This window comes from Amblyraja radiata, chromosome 29 (genome assembly GCF_010909765.2).
Source record: "Amblyraja radiata isolate CabotCenter1 chromosome 29, sAmbRad1.1.pri, whole genome shotgun sequence".
NCBI classification, from domain to species: domain Eukaryota; kingdom Metazoa; phylum Chordata; class Chondrichthyes; order Rajiformes; family Rajidae; genus Amblyraja; species Amblyraja radiata.
In genome coordinates, this window is record NC_045984.1 from 19,352,414 (window position 1) to 19,372,441 (window position 20,028).

The 20,028-nt window shown below is 47.6% G+C and overlaps 1 protein-coding gene across 1 annotated transcript in view; it reads left to right on the top strand.

The window, feature by feature from the left end:
- Positions 1-18,385: 18,385 nt before the first annotated feature.
- Positions 18,386-20,028, top strand: part of LOC116989414 (sodium/iodide cotransporter-like) — a 39,202-nt gene continuing 37,559 nt past the window's right edge. The window contains exon 1 of the mRNA XM_033046777.1: positions 18,386-18,808. Coding sequence (XP_032902668.1) covers positions 18,458-18,808 — 351 coding nt within the window. The 5' untranslated portion in view covers positions 18,386-18,457. The remainder of the gene's footprint in view (positions 18,809-20,028) is intronic.

Sequence of the window (20,028 nt, forward strand, 5' to 3'; positions counted from 1 at the left end):
TTGATGATACTGCCAGCCTTTTTGAGGCAGCGACTGCGATAAATCCCCTCGATGGAAGGAAGGTCAGAGCCGATGATGGACTGGGCAGTGTTTACTACTTTTTGTAGTCTTTTCCTCTCCAGGGCGCTCAAATTGCCGAACCAAGCCACGATGCAACCGGTCAGCATGCTCTCTACTGTGCAGAAGTACTGTTCTGTAGAAGTTAGAGAGAGTCTTCCTTGACAAACCGACTCTCCGTAATCTTCTCAGGAAGTAGAGGCGCTGATGAGCTTTTTTGATATTTGCGTTTGTGTTCTCGGACCAGGAAAGATCTTCAGAGATGTGCACGCCCAGGAATTTGAAGTTCTTGACCCTTTCAACCATCGACCCGTTGATATAAATGGGGCTGTGGGTCCCCCTCCTACTCCTTCCAAAGCCCACAATCAGTTCCTTGGTTTTGCTGGTGTTGAGGGCCAGGTTATTGCGCTGGCACCATATGGACAGTTGCTCGATCTCCCTTCTATAGTTTTTGTTGTCCAAGTGGTCCAGTGCGGAGTGGAGGGCCAGCGAGATCGCATCCACCGTTGATCTGTTGTGGCAGTAAGCGAACTGCAGTGGGTCCAGGTTTTTGTCGAGGTAGGAGTTGATTTGCTCCATGATCAGCCTCTCAAAGCACTTCATCACCACCGGCGTTAGTGCCACTGGTCGATAGTCATTGAGGCACGTCACTTTACTCTTCTTGGCCACCGGTATAATTGATGCCCTTTTAAAGCAGGTGGGGACCTCAGACCTCAGAAGTGAGAGGTTGAAAATGTCCGTAAAAACTCCCGCCAGTTGGTCCGCACAGGTTTTTAGAACACGACCGGGTATACCATCAGGACCAGGTGCTTTTTGGGGGTTCACCCCTCTGAAGGATTTCCTGACGTTGGCCTCTGTGACTGAGATTGAAATGCCATCACAGCGAATGGGGGATCGGGAAGGCACATGAGTATTCTCCCTGTCAAAGCGTGCGTAAAACACATTGAGCTCGTCAGGGAGTGATGTTTCACCGACATTCGAGCTGCCTCCTGGTTTCGCCTTGTAGGAGGTGATTGCATTCAGCTGCCGAACATCTGTCTCATCCTCCAGTTTGGAGCAGAAGTCCCTTTTGGCTTTTTTGATGGCCTTACCAAGGTCGTATCTGGACTTCATGTAGGCCACTGTATCATCTGACATGAATGCCCTGTGTCTGGACTTTAGAAGAGTGCTGATCTCAAAGTTCATCCAAGGTTTCTGATTGGGAAACACTCGAAAGGTTTTTGTAGGGATGCAGTCCTCCACACATTTCTTTATGAAGTCTGTAACGACTGTGGCGTATTCGTTCAAGTCCGTTGCCGAGTCCTTGAACATTGCCCAGTCTACAGACTCCAAACAGTCCTGGAGTTGTTCTTCTGCCCCCCCCCCCCCCCCCCCCCCCGACCAGCTCCGTGCTGTCCTCACCTCTGGGGGTGCGCTCTTCAATTGCTGCCTGTAGGCAGGAAGAAGCAGCACTGCGGTATGGTCGGACTTACCGAAGTGAGGGCGAGGGATAGAACAGTAGGCATTCTTGATGGTGGTGTAGCAGTGGTCGAGGGTGTTTGGTTCTCTGGTGCAGCAGGAGACATGTTGGTGGAAGTTGGGGAGTGATTTCTTGAGGTTCGCCTTATTGAAGTCCCCAGCAATGGTGGTAAATGCCTCGGGGTAAGACGTCTGGTGTTTGTTGACCACAGCGTGCAGCTCCTCCAGTGCCAGACGGACGTCTGCCTAGGGTGGGATGTAGACCGACGTCAGGATAACGGAGGTGAATTCTCTTGGGAGGTAGAAGGGACGGCACTCCACCGCCAAATGATCGAGGTGTGGAGAGCAGGAGTTGGACAGGACTGCCACGTCAGAACACCACGCAGAGTTGACCATGAGGCAGACGCCCCCTCCTCTCCCTTTCCCAGATGCCAGGGTACGGTCCATACGGTGGATGGAGAACCCTTCAGGCTGGACCGCTGAGTCTGGGGAGCTGGGGGTGAGCCATGTCTCTGTGAAACAGAAACAGAGCATTCCCTCAGCTCCCTTTGATAAAGCAGTCTTGCCCTTAAGTCCTCCACTTTATTTTCAAGGGACTGTACATTAGCCAGTAGGATAGTTGGGAGAGGGGGCCGAAGTCCTCTGCGCTTCATTCTGACCTGGAGTCCTGCCCGTCGGCCACGTTTCCGGACACAATGGAGGCTTCCCCTTTGTTTCCAGGTACTGTACTTGCTGTTTCTGCGGGCCTGCGCTGGAACGGGGATTCCCTCACAGACGGCAGCTCCAGCTCCGTAACGAACGGGGGTTCCCTCAAAGGCAATGTACCTCCTGGCAATGTACCTGGCCATCAGGCACTTCCGCTACTTTCTCGAGGGCCGCACTTTCACTGCCTTCACTGACCACAAACCCCTCACATTTATTTTGGGTAAGGTGTCCGACCCTTGGTCCGCCCGCCAGCAGCGACTCCTCGCTTGTATCTCCGAGTTCCCCACGGACGTACAGCACGTCGCGGGCAAGCACAACACAGTCGCTGACGCTCTGTCCCGTCCCGCTCTTCCTTCCAGCTCGGCCGTAGACCACGGCGTGGACTACGAGGAGCTGGCTGCGGCGCAGCGCGCTGATGCTGGGATGGCGGACTACCGCACTGCTGTTTCTGGCCTCCAAGGGGGGATGGTCACAATACAGCAAGAGGCAGATGAGAAGTTGGAGGTAGATAACGCAGTCAATCAAAGCTTGGTTAGCAGCCAGGGCAGGCAGATGCACAGGGTAGAGAGAGGAAAGACCAGTGGTTTAAGGAAGACAAACTCATAGGTCTGCAGCAGACCATCCTGGAGTCTCGATTGCAGCCACAGAATCCCCCGTCTGTCCCCCCTCATTATTAGGTCTCGTCTCACCCTACCCAGATGTGCCTCAGAGCCAGACCTGTAGCCACAGACCTGACTGCTGCTCTCCTCTGAATGCTCATCCCTCCAACAGTATCTAAAATGTTAGACTTTTGGTGGGGAAGTCTTGTGGAGCTGGGGGATATTGCAATGGAGGAGCCATTGAATGGAGAGGGTGGTGTGGTGGATGGTGGAACCAGGGGAGCTCTGTTGTGTCTCTGTCCAGGAGAAGGGTGAGAACAGACAGCAGGGGTGGCACATTGGCGCAGTGGTCGAGTTGCCACCTTACAGAGCCAGAGACCCAGGTTCGAACCTGACTACGGGCGCTTGTCTGTATGGAGTTTGTACATTCTCCCTGTGACATGCCTGGATTTTCTCCTGGAGCTCTGGATTCCTCCCCATGCCAAAGACGTACAGGTTTGTAGGTTAATTGTCTTGGTAAAATTGTAAATTGTCACTAGTGTGCGTAGGATAGTGGTCGGCAAGGGCTAGGTGGGCCAAAGAGTCTGTTTCCGCGCTGTAACTCTAAACTAATCTAAACTAAATAGGCATGTAGGAGATAGATGGCAGAGAAAATTCTCAACTAGAGAGAGAAACCAAGTTAACATTTCAAATCAATGACATTGCATCGCTAAAAAGTCCCAAGTGCGGGAGTAAAGGGCCGGTCCCACCAGCATGCAACCTGCATGCGGCAAGCGCGACCTAAAGGGCCGGTCCCACCAGCATGCAACCTGCATGCGGCAAGCGCGACCTAAAGGGCCGGTCCCACCAGCATGCGCCTGCATGCGGCAAGCGCGCCAAACCAGAAGCGGGAGCCGCGCGGAGTTCGAGTGAGTGACACGGCGTTGAGGAGGCTGCGGGCCGGCAGGCCGTTGCCGCGCGGAATTTTTAAGCAGGTCAGTTTTTCGGAGCCCCGCGCGATGTCAGGGCCAGCTCCGCACAACTCCATATGGCTCCGGCGATCGAAGTGGGACAGGCCCCGCTAGGCCGTACGGCTCAAGCGACCACGTTAGGTCGCGCTTGCCGCATGCAGGAGCATGCTGGTGGGACCGGCCCTTTAGGTCGTGCTTGCCGCATGGAGTCGCATGCTCGTGGGACAGGGCCTTAACTCAGCGGGTCAGACAGTATCTCTGGAGTACATGGATGGGTGTCATTTTGGGTCAGGATCTTCAGACTGATTATGGTGGCAGGGTGGGGGTGAGGGTCTGTGGCAGGCTTTTCTCCAGAGATGCTGCCTGATACTGCTGAGTTACTCCAGCACTTTGTGTCTTTTTTTAATAAATTGGCAGCTGCAGTTCCATGCGTCTATATTTCATTGCAAGCTCAGTCCCTCTTTCCATGAATGCTGTCCAACTAGCAGTGTCTGCTTTTATTTTAAATATCTACCATCTGCAATATTTTACTTTGTAATAAAAATGACAATGTTTGCCAAATTCTATACTTTTGCAAGGGTGGCACAGTGGCACAATGGTAGAGTTGCTGCCTTACAGCACCGGAGACCCGTGTTCGATCCTGACTATGGGTGCTGTCTGTACTGAGTTTGTAGGTTCTCCCTGTGACCGTGTGGGCTTTCTCCAGGTGCTCCGGTTTCTTCCCACACTCCAAAGTTGTACAGGTTTGTAGGTTAAGTGGCTTCGGTAAAAATGGTAGAATTGCCACTAGTGTGTTGGATAGTGTTATGCCCCTGTCCCACTTAGGAAACCTGAACGGAAACCTCTGGCGACTTTGCGTCCCACCCAAGGTTTCCGTGCGGTTCCCGGAGGTTGCAAGTGGTTGCCGGAGGTTGCAGGTAGTGGAAGCAGGTAGGGAGACTGACAAAAACCTCCGGGAACCGCACGCAAACCTTGGGTGGGGCGCAAAGTCTCCAGAGGTTTCCGTTCAGGTTTCCTAAGTGGGACAGGGGCATAAGGATGTCAAAGGTTATGGGAAGAAGGCAGGGGAATGGGGTTGAGAAGGAAAGATAGATCAGCATGATAGGATGGCGGAGTAGACTTTATTGGCCGAATGGCCTTATTCTGCTCATAGAGTTTATAAACGTATGTACGAGGTTCTTGCTGGGCCAAAGGCCCTGTTTCAGCGCTGTATCTCAAAAGTCTAAAGCTATTTGGTAATTGAACAGTGGGGGGGATGTGAAATACGTGATAAAGCCCTCACTGTCCATCTTCAAATCCTTCCTAAAAACACATTTTTATTCTTTGGCTTTCGACACTGGCTGAGGCATTGCTCCTGTTTTTAGTGCTTTTAATGTCTTTTAATTTTTAGTGTGTTTTTTATAGTCCTTCGTTTTACGGTTTTTAATGGTTTTTAATTGTTTGTAATAGCTTTTTGTCCATGAGTTCTCATGTACAGCACTTTGTGGCAACTGCAGTTGTTTAAAGTGCTTTATAAATAAAGTTATTATTATTATTATTATCAAAGCATAGATCAATCAGATTGTTCTCATTTACAGGTAGTTTTTGGTTAGCTGCTGAATGTGCATCACTAATGAGGTCAGGAGGAAGCCACCAGTTGATCTTCCTGTCACAGAGGATCTAGTGTGGTGGGACCAGGATATAAAGAGGGCCTGACTACCACAGGAAGCAGTACTCCTGCCTCACAGTCAGACAGCATGTGTAGGAAGGAACTGCAGATGCTAGTTTACACCGAAGATAGACAAAAAATGCTGGATTAGCACAGTGGGTCAGGCTGCATTTCAGGTGACGTTTTGGGTCGAGACCCTTCTTCAGACTGAGACTGAAGTCTGAAAACTAAAACTGAAGACACTCAGTCTGAAGAAGGTTCACGACCTGAAACGTCATCAATTTCTTTTCTCCAGAGATGCTGCCTGACCTACTGAGTTACTCCAGCATTTTGTGTCTATCTTCAGTATTACTGTCATGTTGTTTTAGAGATGCAGCATGGATACAGGTCCTTTGGCTCCACACCTACCAACAATCAGTTCTATGTTATCCTACTTTCACATCCTACACACCAGGGGCAAATTATCAAAGCCAATTAACCAACAAACCTACACATCTTCAGAATGTAGATGGAAACCAGAGCACCTGAGGGAAACCCACGCAGTCCCAGGGAGAACGTGCAAACTCCACACAGACAGCACCCAAGGTCAGAATTGAACCCAGGTCTCTGGCACTGTGCGGCAGAAACCTTATCGCCACTGTGCTGCCCTAAGCATGGCCTTTAGGACCAGGCTTCTTCTTCCTCTATCTGTTCACGTTAACTATTCTTTTATGAACAGGCACAATAGTGTTCCTTACTTAATGTACGGTGAATAAAACACAACGTGCTGGAGTAACTCAATGTCGGGCGGCATCTTTGGAGGAGATGGACAGGAAACATTTTGTATCCAGACCCTTCTTCAGGCTGTCCATATTCTTCAGAGATGCTGTCTGACCTGCTGAGTTCCTCGAGCACAGTGTTTTACACAGGATTTCTGTAGCTCCTTATGTCTTTAATGCATGGTGATGTCAGAATTATCAGCTAGAAATATTCCAGGACCATAGTGTGAATGCATGTGCTGGCTGGAATCCTGTCTATCACCAAGAGGAAGTAAATAGCAGGATAGACAAAGGAGAATCAGTGGATGTGGTTTACATGGATTTTCAGAAGGCCTTTGACAAGGTGCCGTACGTGAGGCTGCTAAAGAAGGTGAGAGCCCATGGTATCAGAGGGAAGATACTAGCATGGATAGCAGGTTGGCTGGATGGCAGGAGACAGAGAGTGCTCCAAAGTTACTCCAGCACTTTGTGCCACTCTTCAGTATTAGTGAGTGCTGGTGCAGGATTCTCAAAGTTGAATCAGTAGTAAAGAAGGCGAATACAACACTAGCATTTATTTTGAGAGGGCTACAATACAAAGACAGATGTAATGCTGAGGCTCGACAAAGCACCGCTCAGACCACATTTGGAGTATTGTGAGCAGTGTTGGCCCCCATATCTGAGGAAAGATGTGCTGGCTTTGGAGAAGATCCAGAGGAGGTTTACGAGAATGATCCCAGTAATGATTGCGTTAATGTATGATGAGCGTTTGAAGGCCCTGGGCCTGTACTCGCTGGAGTTTAAAAGGACGAGGGGGGACCTCATTGAAACGTACCGAATAGTAAAATGCTTGGATAGAGTGAATGTTTCCACTGGTAGGAGAGTCTAGGACCAGAGGCCATAGCCCCAGAATAAAAAGAACGTACCTTTTGAAAGATGAGAAGGAATTTCTTCAGTCAGAGGATGGTGAACCATGTACATGTCCAAGTATCTTTTAAATGGTGTTATTGTACCTGGTTCAACTACCTCCTCTGGCAGCTCGTTCCATATACCCTCTAAACTGTGTGTGAAAAAGTTCCCCTCAGATTCCTATTAAATCTTTCCCCTTAAACCTATGTCCTCTGATTCTTTACCCCCCTACTCTGGGTAAAATATCCCATGCATCTAGACTAAAGGGCCTGTCCTGTGCTGTATTGTTCCATGTTCTATGTTCTATCACTTTGTATCTATGACCCTGGGATAACTGGTCAATGGGAATAGTTGTTCTCTGTGAATTCTATCTGAATCTCTCACGATCCCATCCACCTCTTCCCAACCTTCTCTGCTCTGACAACTACAGTCCCGGTCCTCCAGTTGAACCCTGGAGCTGAAACCTTCTTGAACTTGCACCTCATCCTTCAAAGATTTATGGATGCAATAACAGACTCCTTTGTTCCTTCGATCAATAGAGAACCACACCAATCAAAGCTGATATTATTTTCTTTTCTGCCAAGGTGTATCACTTTCCACATTGCTGTGACAGCAGAGCACGGTTCCCCAGCATTCCATTCCCAACCTTCTCACATTTCATCCGCCTTCAGATTCCGTATTTGCAAAATTTGGAATTCGCATTTCACACCCCATCCAAGTCCAGTTTTTTCCCAGCCGTTATCAGACAACTGAACCCATCCTACCACAAGGAGAGCAGTCCTGCACTACAATCTACCTCCTTGGTGACCCTTGGACTATCTTTGATCAGACTTTACTGGCTTTATCTTGCACTAAACGTTATTTCCTTTATCATGTTTCTGTACACTGTCGATGACTCGATTGTAATCATGTATTGTCTTTTTGTTGACTGGTCAGCACGCAACAAAAGCTTTTCACTGTACCTCTGTACACGTGACAATAAATTAAAACAGAACTGATTAATAAATGTCGGAAAATGTGTTGCTACCAAGTGCTGAGCCATGGATCAAGAGTCAAGACTGAAAAGCAAAGGGTCTTTTATTGTCATATGTATCATATGGAACAATGAAATTCTTACTTGCAGCAGCACAACTGATATGTAAATAGAGCACTCAGTAGAGACCATAATACACAACAAAAAGAAGGTCAATATATCAAAACGAGCAAACACTATAGAGCAAAGGCAAAATCAGAGCCCTATGTCCCTAGTGCAATCAAAGCGGTTTGTAGTTCGGAGTTTAGTTGGACTTTATGGTGTTCAGTAGCCTGATGGTTAGATGGTTGGGGAGAACCTGCTCTTGAACGTGCTCAGGCAGCATAGAAACTGACCTCTCAACTTGGGGTGTCCATGAAGTACTCATCTACACTAATCCTATTTTCCAGCACTCCACTTAGCTTCTCTTTGGCTATTCAAAAGCTTGTTTAAATACCCCATTAATGTTGTGAGAGTCTCTGCCAGCACCAACCTCTCAGACAATGTCCCAGATTCCAAAAACACTCTCAATGAAAATATTCTTCCATGGAATCTATCCATTCACTCTCCTTACAGTTGAAATTTCCTATCCCAGGCAAGATCCTCAGTTCACTCGTTCATGCAGTCATACCCTTCATATGGTGTGGTGACCAGAGCTGCACATAATATTCCATCTGCAGTCTAACAACTGGCGTATAAAGTTAAAACAAGACTTCTCTGCTCTTAGTCAGAGGGTGGTTAAACTGTGGCATTCATTTCCACAGACGGCTGTGGAGGCTAAGTCAATTGATAATTTTAAGGCGGAGATTGACAGATTCTTGATTTGAATGGGTGTCGGGTTATGGGGAGAAGGCTGGAGAATGGGGTTGAGAGAGAAAGCTAGATCATCCATGATTGAATGGCAGCATAGACTTGATGGGCCGAATGGCCTAATTCTGCTCTTATAATGTATGAATATGAATTTAAGCACCTGGATAATGAAGGCTAGCATACCTTCTTCACAGCCTTCTATACCAATGCTGCCATCTTCAGGGTCTATAGACTTGTGTCCCAGTGCCCCTTTGTTCCTCAATACTCCCTAGGACTCTCACATTTATGGCATATGCCCAACTTTTATTTGGTCCTCACACATAATTGCTATCTGCCATGCTCCTGCCCAATATACCAACTGATCAAGATCATTCTGTAGCCTATGATTATCCTTTTTACATTCAACAACACTACTACTATTGTTACAAATGGTGCAAATTTATGAATCATACACTTGTGCTTGCAAATAACATATGTAACTAAACGCATAGGTTCCAGCAGCAATCAGACTGAAATCATCTTTCTCCTAATTCAGCACCTTACACTCCCGTCTATTCTTGTCCTTTTCCTTAAAACTTCAAAACTTACAGAATTGTTGCCCCATTTCTAAAATGTTGTCCCATTGACATTCCAACCACTTGCAACAGTGCTATTATATTCCCAAAAAGTAGATCTAGTACTGGTTGGACTCTCTACATATTAGTTTAATAAAGATCCCTTGGATACGTTTTAAAAATTCCACCCCTTCCAAACCTTCCACACGAAGATGATCTCTGTTAATCTTGGGGTAAAAATATTTTAAAATATCCATTGACTTGGCCTCCACAAACTTCTCCGGCAAAATTCTGAAATTCCCTCCAAACAGCAGTGTGGGTGTATCCATACCTCAAGGAATGCAACAGTTCAAGAAGGCAGCTCACCGCCACCTTCTCAATGACAACTAGACATGTGCGATGAGATGCTGGTTCAACCTACGAAACCCGCATCTCTTCAATGGATACATCAAAAACCTGACACTTCTCCAGCACCAGAACATGAAGCTTGTGAGAACACTGCATAGCTTGAGACATATTCCAGGTATCTCTTCCCTCTGCTTGAGGTCTCAGAGGCACAAGAGGTGGGCAGTGGTCGGGCGAAACAATCGTGTGGCCACGGAAACTCAGCAGTCGTCCACAGCCTGTCGTAAGATGTTCTTTGTATGAAGGAACTGAACATGCTGGTTGAAACCAAAGATAGACACAAAATGCTGGAGTTACTCAGCGGGACAGGCAGCATCTCTGGAGAGAAGGAATGGGTGACGTTTCGGGTCAAGAACCTTCTTCAGACTGACGTCAGGGGGGAGATAGATAGATAGATAAGAAAGTGTGTAAGTGTGAAAACAGGGCAAAGGGAATGGTGATCAAGGAAAATATAGAGTAGATCATTGATAGCTGGGAGAAGGTAACACCAAAGCAAACAGAGATAAAATGTAGTCGGAGGCAGTAAGCCTGGTTGGAGAACTGGGAGGGGGAAGGATGGAGAGAAAGGGAAAGCAAGGACTATTAAATCGGAGTTGTGGGCTGCGTTGGTGGAGGGTGGGGTTTTGCCTGGTGGTGCAGACAGTCCCCCACCTTCTGTTCAGCCAGTTCAGAACATGGAGGCCGTCATTAAACTGAAGGAGATGGAGCTTGAGTCACAGAGAATTGCCTCTTTGTTAAAAGAGAAAGAGCTCATGCATGTTCTTGAAATGAAACGGCTTGAGGAGGAAACCAAAAGGGCTGAATTTCAGCTGCGGGAAAAAGAAATAGATAATTCCCGGGTTTCTTCTAGGGAACGGGAGTTTGATATGAGCAAGAACATCCGCCTGGTTCCCCCGTTTCGTGAGGAGGATGTGGACAAGTATTTCACAGTGTTTGAACGGGTGGCTTTGTCCTTGAAGTGGCCTAGGGACGTGTGGACCTTGCTATTGCAGTGTGTCCTTGTGGGTAAAGCACGGGAGGTGTACTCGTCTTTATCTGTTGAAAGCAGTCTGGACTATGAGTGTGTGAAGTCTACAGTATTAAGGGCTTATGAATTAGTTCCAGAGGCGTACCGGCAGAAGTTCCGGCGCTTTAGGAAGTTTGATAGTCAGACTTATGTGGAGTTTGCTAGGGAGAAGGAGGCACTTTTTGACAGGTGGTGCGCTTCTCAAGGAGTGAAGGATTTTGAGCTACTGCGGGCCTTGATGATTATGGAAGACTTTAAGAACTGTCTCCCTGAGAGGGTTACTACTTACCTTAATGAGCAGAAGGTGAATGAGGTGTCTAAGGCTGCGGTGTTGGCAGATGAGTATGTATTGACTCATAAATCTGATTTTGTAGGGCGATCCTATAGTTTTGGTGCATGGCCGGTTGATCGTGGTGGTGTCGCCGGGGGCAGTGTCAAAGCTGTTTCTGTGCCTGCAAGTGGCAGCACGTTGATACAGGGGGAGGTCCGAGCTGATAAGGTTGACGGAAATGTGAGGACTAATGAAGGTCCTGTGTGCTACTATTGTAGAAGGAGAGGGCACATGTTAAAGTCGTGTCCCGTTCTGAAGCAGAAAAATGCAAAGCCTGTGGCTTTGGTGGGTGCACAGAAGGCACCTGTCGTACCTGAGGTGCCTGAGTCTGATGAGTGTAGGAATTATTCTGCGTTCATCATGAATGGTTTTGTTTCTCTAGAGGATGGGGGTGATAGAGTTCCAGTAGCCATCTTGCGTGATACTGGTGCTACTCAGTCCTTTATATTGGATGGTGTACTGCCGTTTTCTGGGGAATCATCGGTTGGGTCAAGTGTCCCAGTGGTAGGATTCGGGATGGATGACATGGTAGTGCCTTTGCATACCGTGCGTCTCGAGTCCGAGTTGGTTTCAGGCCGGGTAACTGTTGGGTTACGGCCGTGTTTTCCCGTTGGGGGAGTTTCTGTGATTTTGGGGAATGACTTGGCAGGAGGTAGAGTTTTAGTCACTCCTGAGGTGACGGCTGTTCCGATGGTGCAGAGTCCTGATAGATTGGCTATGCAGCATCCAAAGGTCTTCGCAGCTTGTGCTGTCACGAGGGCTATGGCTAAGAGCCAGGCGAAGTTTGAGGATGTGGTGGACCTGAGTGAGAGCATTTTTGGGGATCAGGATGATAGATCCTGTGTTGTGAAGGGTGTTTCTCCATCTCAAGATGGGATAGTGTCTGGAAATGTGCCGGTGTCACTGTCACGTGACCGGCTGGTTGAGGAGCAAAAGAGTGATCCAGGTTTATCTGATCTGTGCGACTGCGCAGTGCCTGAGGGGGATATGGATTCCACAGCAAAGGGGTATTTTCTAAGGGATGGCTTACTGATGCGAAAGTGGTCTCCCTTGGATATATCTGGGCATGATGATTGGAGCGTGGTTGATCAGATTGTGATGCCTCGTCGGTATAGGGACGAGATACTCTGTTTGGCTCATGATGGTCCTCTGGGTGGACATTTGGGGGTCAATAAGACGTATGACCGCATCTTACGGAATTTTTTTTGGCCAGGGTTGAAAAAGGACGTGAAACAGCACTGCAGGTGTTGTCACATTTGCCAGGTGGCAGGAAAGCCGAACCAATCGATTGTTCCTGCGCCTTTATATCCAATCCCTGTGGTCGGTGAGCCGTTTGAGCGGATTCTAGTTGATTGTGTGGGCCCTCTACCTCGGACAAGGGTGGGCAACAAGTTTTTATTAACAATTATGTGTGCGACTACCCGCTTTCCGGAGGTGGTCCCTTTGCGTAGAATTACTGCCCCTGCAATTGTTAAGTCTCTCACTAAGTTTTTTTCGTTGTTCGGTTTGCCCAAGGTTGTGCAGAGTGACCAAGGTACCAACTTCATGTCGAAGGTTTTTGGTCAGGTAATGAAGTTGTTAGATATTAAGCATTGTTACTCCAGTGCGTATCATCCTGAGAGCCAGGGAGCTCTCGAGAGGTTTCACCAGACTTTGAAATCTATGTTGAGGACTTACTGCCTGGAGTTTGAAAAAGACTGGGATGAGGGAGTTCATCTAGTTATGTTTGCGGTGCGTGAGGTCGTGCAGGAGTCTTTAGGGTTCAGTCCTGCTGACCTGGTGTTCGCGCATACTGTACGTGGTCCGTTGAGGGTCCTGAAGGAGAAATGGTTGCAGGAGGATACAAAACGTAGTATTTTAGACCACGTCTGTACTTTTCGCTCTAGACTGAGGAGGGCATGCGAACTGGCAATGGGTAATCTTGCCTCTGCTCAGTCTAGGATGAAGGACTGGTTCGACAGGAAGGCTTCTAGTAGGAATTTTTCTCCAGGTGACAAGGTCCTGGTGTTGTTGCCTATCCCTGGTTCCAGTCTGCAGGCTCGGTATAGCGGTCCCTATCAGGTGGTTAAGAAGGTTGGTGAGAGGGATTACGTTATTGGTACCCCTGATCGGAGGCGTAAGACTCAGCTCTGTCATGTCAACATGATGAAACTGTACCATGAGCAGGAGCCTGTGGAGGTTGATGGGTCGGAGCTATGTCCTTCTAAGCCTGTTTTGGCTGCAGTGGTGCTGCCCCCTGACACGGGTGGTGATGTGGGGGAGGCACGGTTGTCTGTGGCAGTAACGCAGGGAAAGCTGAGTAACTCTGAGGCTTTGGAGACGCTTCCCTTGCGGTTGTCTCATTTGACTGGCATATCCGTGGCAAGGATGATGTATTGGCTGATGCATTGTCGCGCCAGTGATGTCTGTACTACTGAATAGTTGCTGAAATTTGGTGGTGTTTTTTTTGTTCATTTTCAGAAACTTATTCAGTATCTTTGGGTGGGGGTGTTAGGCGCTTCCCCCTCCTGGTGAATGCTATGTACTTACCTTTCTCTGTTTCTCTCCCAAGTGCAGGCCTCGTGGCTGTGAGTCTGGAATCGAGGGGTTAACAGGCTCCTGTACCCGATTGGCCAAGCTGCGTCAGGTGACGGGTGACTCATCTGAAGTATAAATACCAGAGCTTCCCAGGATTCTCTCTCTTCTTCGTCGACCCTGACTGATGAGCAGACTGCTGGTGTGGGCCGAGGAAAGCCTGACCACATGGCATAGAACTTTGTGTACTTTCACCATTCCTTGTTAACAGATATTGAATTGGGACGGATAAGGGCTGACCTTAGAGTTTTCGTGTATTTTGGTTTCAGGGTTGTATCTCTTTGGGCAGGTTTTGGAGTCTCCGGTTCGACGGCCCATTGCGTGGCTGGCTGGAGCATTGTTAAATTGTTTGTCAGTTTATCCATATCCCTGACTGGGTTGTTTAAAATCAGGTTTGGGTTTTGTGTTCCAAGGAATAATTAAAACTGTTTTTGAACTTGAACCTGGTTTTTGACTTGTGTTACGCGGCTCTGAAGTACTTGCATTCGGGAGTCGTAACAGCCGACAAATGATTACCCATACACTAGTTCTACCCTACACGCTGGGGACAATTTACAGAAGCCAATTAGCATAAAAACCTGCACGTCTTTGGAAGATGGGCGCAAACGGGAGCCCCCAGAGAAGATCCATGCGGTCACAGGGAGAACATGCAAACTCCACACAGACAGCACCCGTAGTCAGGATCAAATCCTGGTCTCTAACGCTGTAAGACAGCAACTCTACCGCTGCATCACTGTACCACCTGGGAGATCTTTGTTACACATGACGAGGGTTAATATAAAATATAGAACATAGCACAGCACAGGAATAGACCCAAAACGTCACCAATTCATTTTCTCCAGAGATGCTGCCTGACCTGTTGAGTTACTACAGCATTTTGTGTCTTTCACAAGAATAGGCCCTTGGGCCCACAATGCCCGTGCTGAACATAAACTAATCTATGCCTGCATATCATCTCCTCTGCCTGCATATTACCACCAGGTGGCGCTTTGATGGCAGCCTTGCCAAGAGTCTGTCCTTTTTGTTTTTTTTTGTTATTTTTAGTGTGTTTAAAAAGTATGTTTCAATGTTCTCTGGTTTGTTTTACGTGGGGGTGGGCGGAGGGGGCGGGGGGGGGGGGGGGGGGGGGGCCGGGGGAAACTTTTTTTGCTACCTTGCCGGAGATGCGATTGTTTTCTGGATCGTATCTCCGGTCGCTCTGCGGCCTAACATCGTGGAGCTGGAGGCCTTGCGCGGGACTGACTTTGAGCCCCACCGCGGGGAGTGGACTTACCATCGGAGCCGATTCCTTGCCTGAGATTGAAGCTCCAACTGCAGCCTGCAGACATCAAGGGCTCGCAGTCTCGGGTTGAGACCGACGGGAAGCTCCAAAAGCCGCACGACGTTCGACTAGCCCCGGCCCGGGGTAGATCGCCTTGCACGGGGGAGGTGGGATTCCCTCCCCCCCCCCCCCCCCCACGATGCAGGAGCTTGATCGTCCCGACGAGGATGCCCGCCGCCAGCTACAGTAGTAAGATCGTCCCGTCAACGGAAGGTTAGAGGCCTCTGACCGCTGGAGGACAAAGAGGGGAGAGATTGAACTTTTTTTCACCTTCCATCACTGTAAGGGATGTGGAGGAGTAACTGTGGTGGATGTTTATGTTAAAATGTATTTTGTGTGTTCTGTTGCTTTTTGTTGGTATGATTGTATGGCAAATCAAATTCCTTGTATGTTGCAAAACATACTTGGCTAATAAAATATGATTATGATCATGATTATGATAATCCTTATCTCTCTATTCCCTGTAAATCCATGAGCCTATCTAAAACCCTCAAATGCATCCATCATATGTGTCTCCACCACCACTCCTGGCAGAGAGTTTCAGGTACCCACCACTCTTTGTGTAGAAAACTTGCCTCCTTTAAACTTTGCTTCTCTCACTTTAAAGCTATGCCCTCCAGTCTTGTTAATTTATACCCTGGGACTGACTTTCTACTCTCTCCCTCTCATAATTTTATATACTCCTCTCAGGTCTCCCTTCAGCCTTCGATGCATTGGAGAAAACAATGCAAGTCCTGCATCGTGGGATGTAACTAGTAGCGTGGATGTAACTAGTAGCGTGGATAGGGGAGAACCAGTGGATGTGGTGTATCTGGACTTCCAGAAGGCTTTCGACAAGGTCCCACATAAGAGATTAGTTTACAAACTTAAAGCACACGGCATTGGGGGTTCAGTATTGATGTGGATAGAGAACTGGCTGGCAAACAGGAAGCAAAGAGTAGGAGTAAACGGGTCCTTTTCACAATGGCAGGCAGTGACTAGTGGGGTACCGCAAGGCTCAGTGCTGGGACCCCAGCTATTTACAATATATATTAATGATCTGGATGAGGGAATTGAAGGCAATATCTCCAAGTTTGCGGATGACACTAAGCTGGGGGGCCGTGTTAGCTGTGAGGAGGATGCTAGGAGACTGCAAGGTGACTTGGATAGGCTGGGTGAGTGGGCAAATGTTTGGCAGATGCAGTATAATGTGGATAAATGTGAGGTTATCCATTTTGGTGGCAAAAACATGAAAGCAGACTATTATCTAAATGGTGACCGACTAGGAAAAGGGGAGATGCAGCGAGACCTGGGTGTCATGGTACACCAGTCATTGAAAGTGGGCATGCAGGTGCAGCAGGCAGTGAAGAAAGCGAATGGTATGTTAGCTTTCATAGCAAAAGGATTTGAGTATAGGAGCAGGGAGGTTCTACTGCAGTTGTACAGGGTCTTGGTGAGACCACACCTGGAGTATTGCGTACAGTTTTGGTCTCCAAATCTGAGGAAGGACATTATTGCCATAGAGGGAGTGCAGAGAAGGTTCACCAGATTGATTCCTGGGATGTCAGGACTGTCTTATGAAGAAAGACTGGATAGACTTGGTTTATACTCTCTAGAATTTAGGAGATTGAGAGGGGATCTTATAGAAACTTACAAAATTCTTAAGGGGTTGGACAGGTTAGATGCAGGAAGATTGCTCCCGATGTTGGGGAAGTCCAGGACAAGGGGTCACAGCTTAAGGATAAGGGGGAAATCCTTTAAAACCGAGATGAGAAGAACTTTTTTCACACAGAGAGTGGTGAATCTCTGGAACTCCCTGCCACAGAGGGTAGTCGAGGCCAGTTCATTGGCTATATTTAAGAGGGAGTTAGATGTGGCCCTTGTGGCTAAGGGGATCAGAGGGTATGGAGAGAAGGCAGATACGGGATACTGAGTTGGATGATCAGCCATGATCATATTGAATGGCGGTGCAGGCTCGAAGGGCCGAATGGCCTACTCCTGCACCTAATTTCTATGTTTCTATGTTTCTAAGTCTGTCCAACCTCTCCTTATACTAGCTAATATCCTCCAATCCAGACATTATTCTGGTAAACCTCTCCTGCACCCTTTCCAACTCCTCCACACACTTCCGTTAATGGGATGACCAGAATTACACCCAATACGCAAAATGCGGCCAGACCACAATTCTATAAAGATGCAACATGACTTCCTGACTCTTATGCTTAATGCCCTATACAATGAAGGCCGACATACTGTACACCTTCTTTAGCACTCTATCTACTTATGTTGTCACTTTCAGGGAGCTGTGGAGAGACTCCAAGATCCCCTCTGCACATTAATGCTGGTAAGGGTCATGCCATTAATTGTATACATTCCCCTGATATTCAACCTCCCAAAGAGAACATCTCACACTTGCTTAGATTAAATTCCATTTGCAATGTCTCTGCCCATGTTGTTTGAAATGAGTTGCGAGTGTAATTATCACACACCTAGTTCAACTTCACGGGTACAAGATGGGAAGAGGAAGAGAACCAAAGTCCTGTTTGCTGGAGCAGGACTCGGCAGGTTCAGCCTTAAGGTGGCTGCAGAACCATGAGTCTGCATTCAGGATGGGGGTCATGGTCAAGTAAAGGGAATTCATCACTCTGGACACTCCATGGACCCCTGGACACTGTCTGCACTCCAGACACTGTCCATATTGGGACACAGTGCACTGGGACAGGGTCTGCTCTGGGACAGGGTCTGCTCTGGGACAGGGTCTGCTCTGGGACAGAATCTGCTCTGGGGCAGGGTCTGTTCTGGGACATGGTCTTCTGTGTGGAACTCCTTCAGTACTGCACCAGTGTATCCGACTACAGCTTTAAGCACAAATTCTGGTATTGGACCCATGGTATTTCAATTTACCAATAATCCTGTTTATCTGAACTGCAGGCAAGATTATGCAGCTGAAGAAACACTCTGCTGCGGATCCTGCAAAACCACCTCACTGGACCTTGTAAAGGGTTAAATATTTACTAGTTTGCTGCAGGGAACTGACAACCTGGGCATTAGGTGTAACAAGCACACCTCCTCCGTGTTACTGAAATGCTTCTCATTCACAAGGCACTCGCCAACACTGACAATGAAGGGGAAGCACAATGAAGACTGATTCCCACCTGGAAATGAAGGTCATCATAACATTTACATCGTGTTACAAATGGCCTGGAATCACAAATAATTCTATTCTCTGTGAACATCAAAACTTCTCCCCCAAATATTTAGATGAAAATTTTCAGGACTTGCAACTTTTAATATAGGGAAACGTATTTGAATATTCTTAATTTGTGTTATCGTACTGATTCCAATTTGCTTTAGGCATTGGCATTGTTCCACAGTTAATGTGAGACTTTGAGAGGCCAAGACATGGGTGAAGATTCAGCGAAAACAACCTTCTCACTCTGGGATTACATTCTCTTCGCCGGGATGTTCCTGATCTCTGTTGCCATTGGGATATTTTTTGCATTTCGCTACAGAGGGAGGAAGAAGGTGGAGGAGTTTTTCACCGGGGGGAGGCAGATGTCAGCGCTGCCTGTGGGACTCTCGCTCTGTGCCAGCTTCATGTCAGCGGTTCAGGTGCTCGGGGTGCCCGTGGAGGCATACAATTACGGAATCAAGTTCCTGCAGATGTGCCTGGGACAGACGCTGAATGCCATCCTCACTGCCTATCTCTTCCTGCCCATCCTCTACCGCTTGGGATTAACCAGCACCTATGAGGTAGGTCTTCCAGCCTCACCTGGAAACAGCAATTGTACCTTCACGTTTCTCTTGTCAAGATGTTTCTGAAATGTCATTTCTATTGACCATTGTCAGACCCTTTATGTGAAAAAGCTGCCTCTCATGTTCCTATTAAATCTTGCCCCTATCTCCTTTAACTTATGTTCCATGGATTTTCATTCCTCTTACTTTAAGTAAAAGTGTGCATTTACCCTATCTATTCCTCTCATGATCTCTTATACATCGCTAGCAGATCACTTCTCATCCTCTTGCACTGTCCAGACCAGTGACTGTTTGCAATCGAACATTGACATGGATGCTCTTTATCCATTTCTGAGAACATTGTCATTTCTTCTAACAATGCCACTGACCCTGGTGTACCCTGGTGTATCGATTAGCGTGGAACAGTACAGCACAGGAACAGGCCCTTCATCCTACAATGTCCATCCTGAAAATGATGCCGTTAAACTAATTTCGTGATTCTTATCCCTCTTTTCCCTGCATATCCATCTGCCTATCTAAAAGCCTCTTAAACACCTTGTATCTGCCTCCACCACCTCCCTGAGCAGTGAGTTCCAGGCACCTATCATTTGGCCAAGATTTGGAGATGAAACCTCTTGTGCGGGAGCCAAATCCACGACTTTCCCACTTAGAAGGGACTTGCTTTTACGGAATATGTTAATACCCTCAGACTATCTTGCATTTTTCTGTTTTGAACGCATCTTTGATTTTTTTTTTCTCTGCCTGCCTGGTAGTCTAGGAATTGAGCATTGGTTTTGGGAGTCTGGTGTTGGGTGTATGAATGAAGTGGCCTACACAACACGGAGACAAATCCTCTGGTCCCTGTGGCTTGCTCCAGAGTCTTTGCTCTGTACAACGGCTTTGTTGCCCTCTCTATCTTCCCACTGTAAGCTCCATTCTTATCCTGCTGATCCCAATTCACTGTTGTCGCCCTCCCGCACCTCCCAATCCCTCCCTGAAGAAGTGCCCTCCACATTCTCCCCATTCTGTGAGGAAGTAGTCTCTCATGCTCTCCTGATTGGAATGATTTGCGACCATTCGCTAAGTGATTTGCGACTTAGGTTGACGGCCTCTAATCTAGTCTCAGGACATGAGCAGCAGAGAGGATTTTCTTTCTTTCTTTATTTGTTTATTTATTTATTTTTATTAGAAGCAATGTGCATACATCTCAATCTTGATATGCAACATAATACATTTTG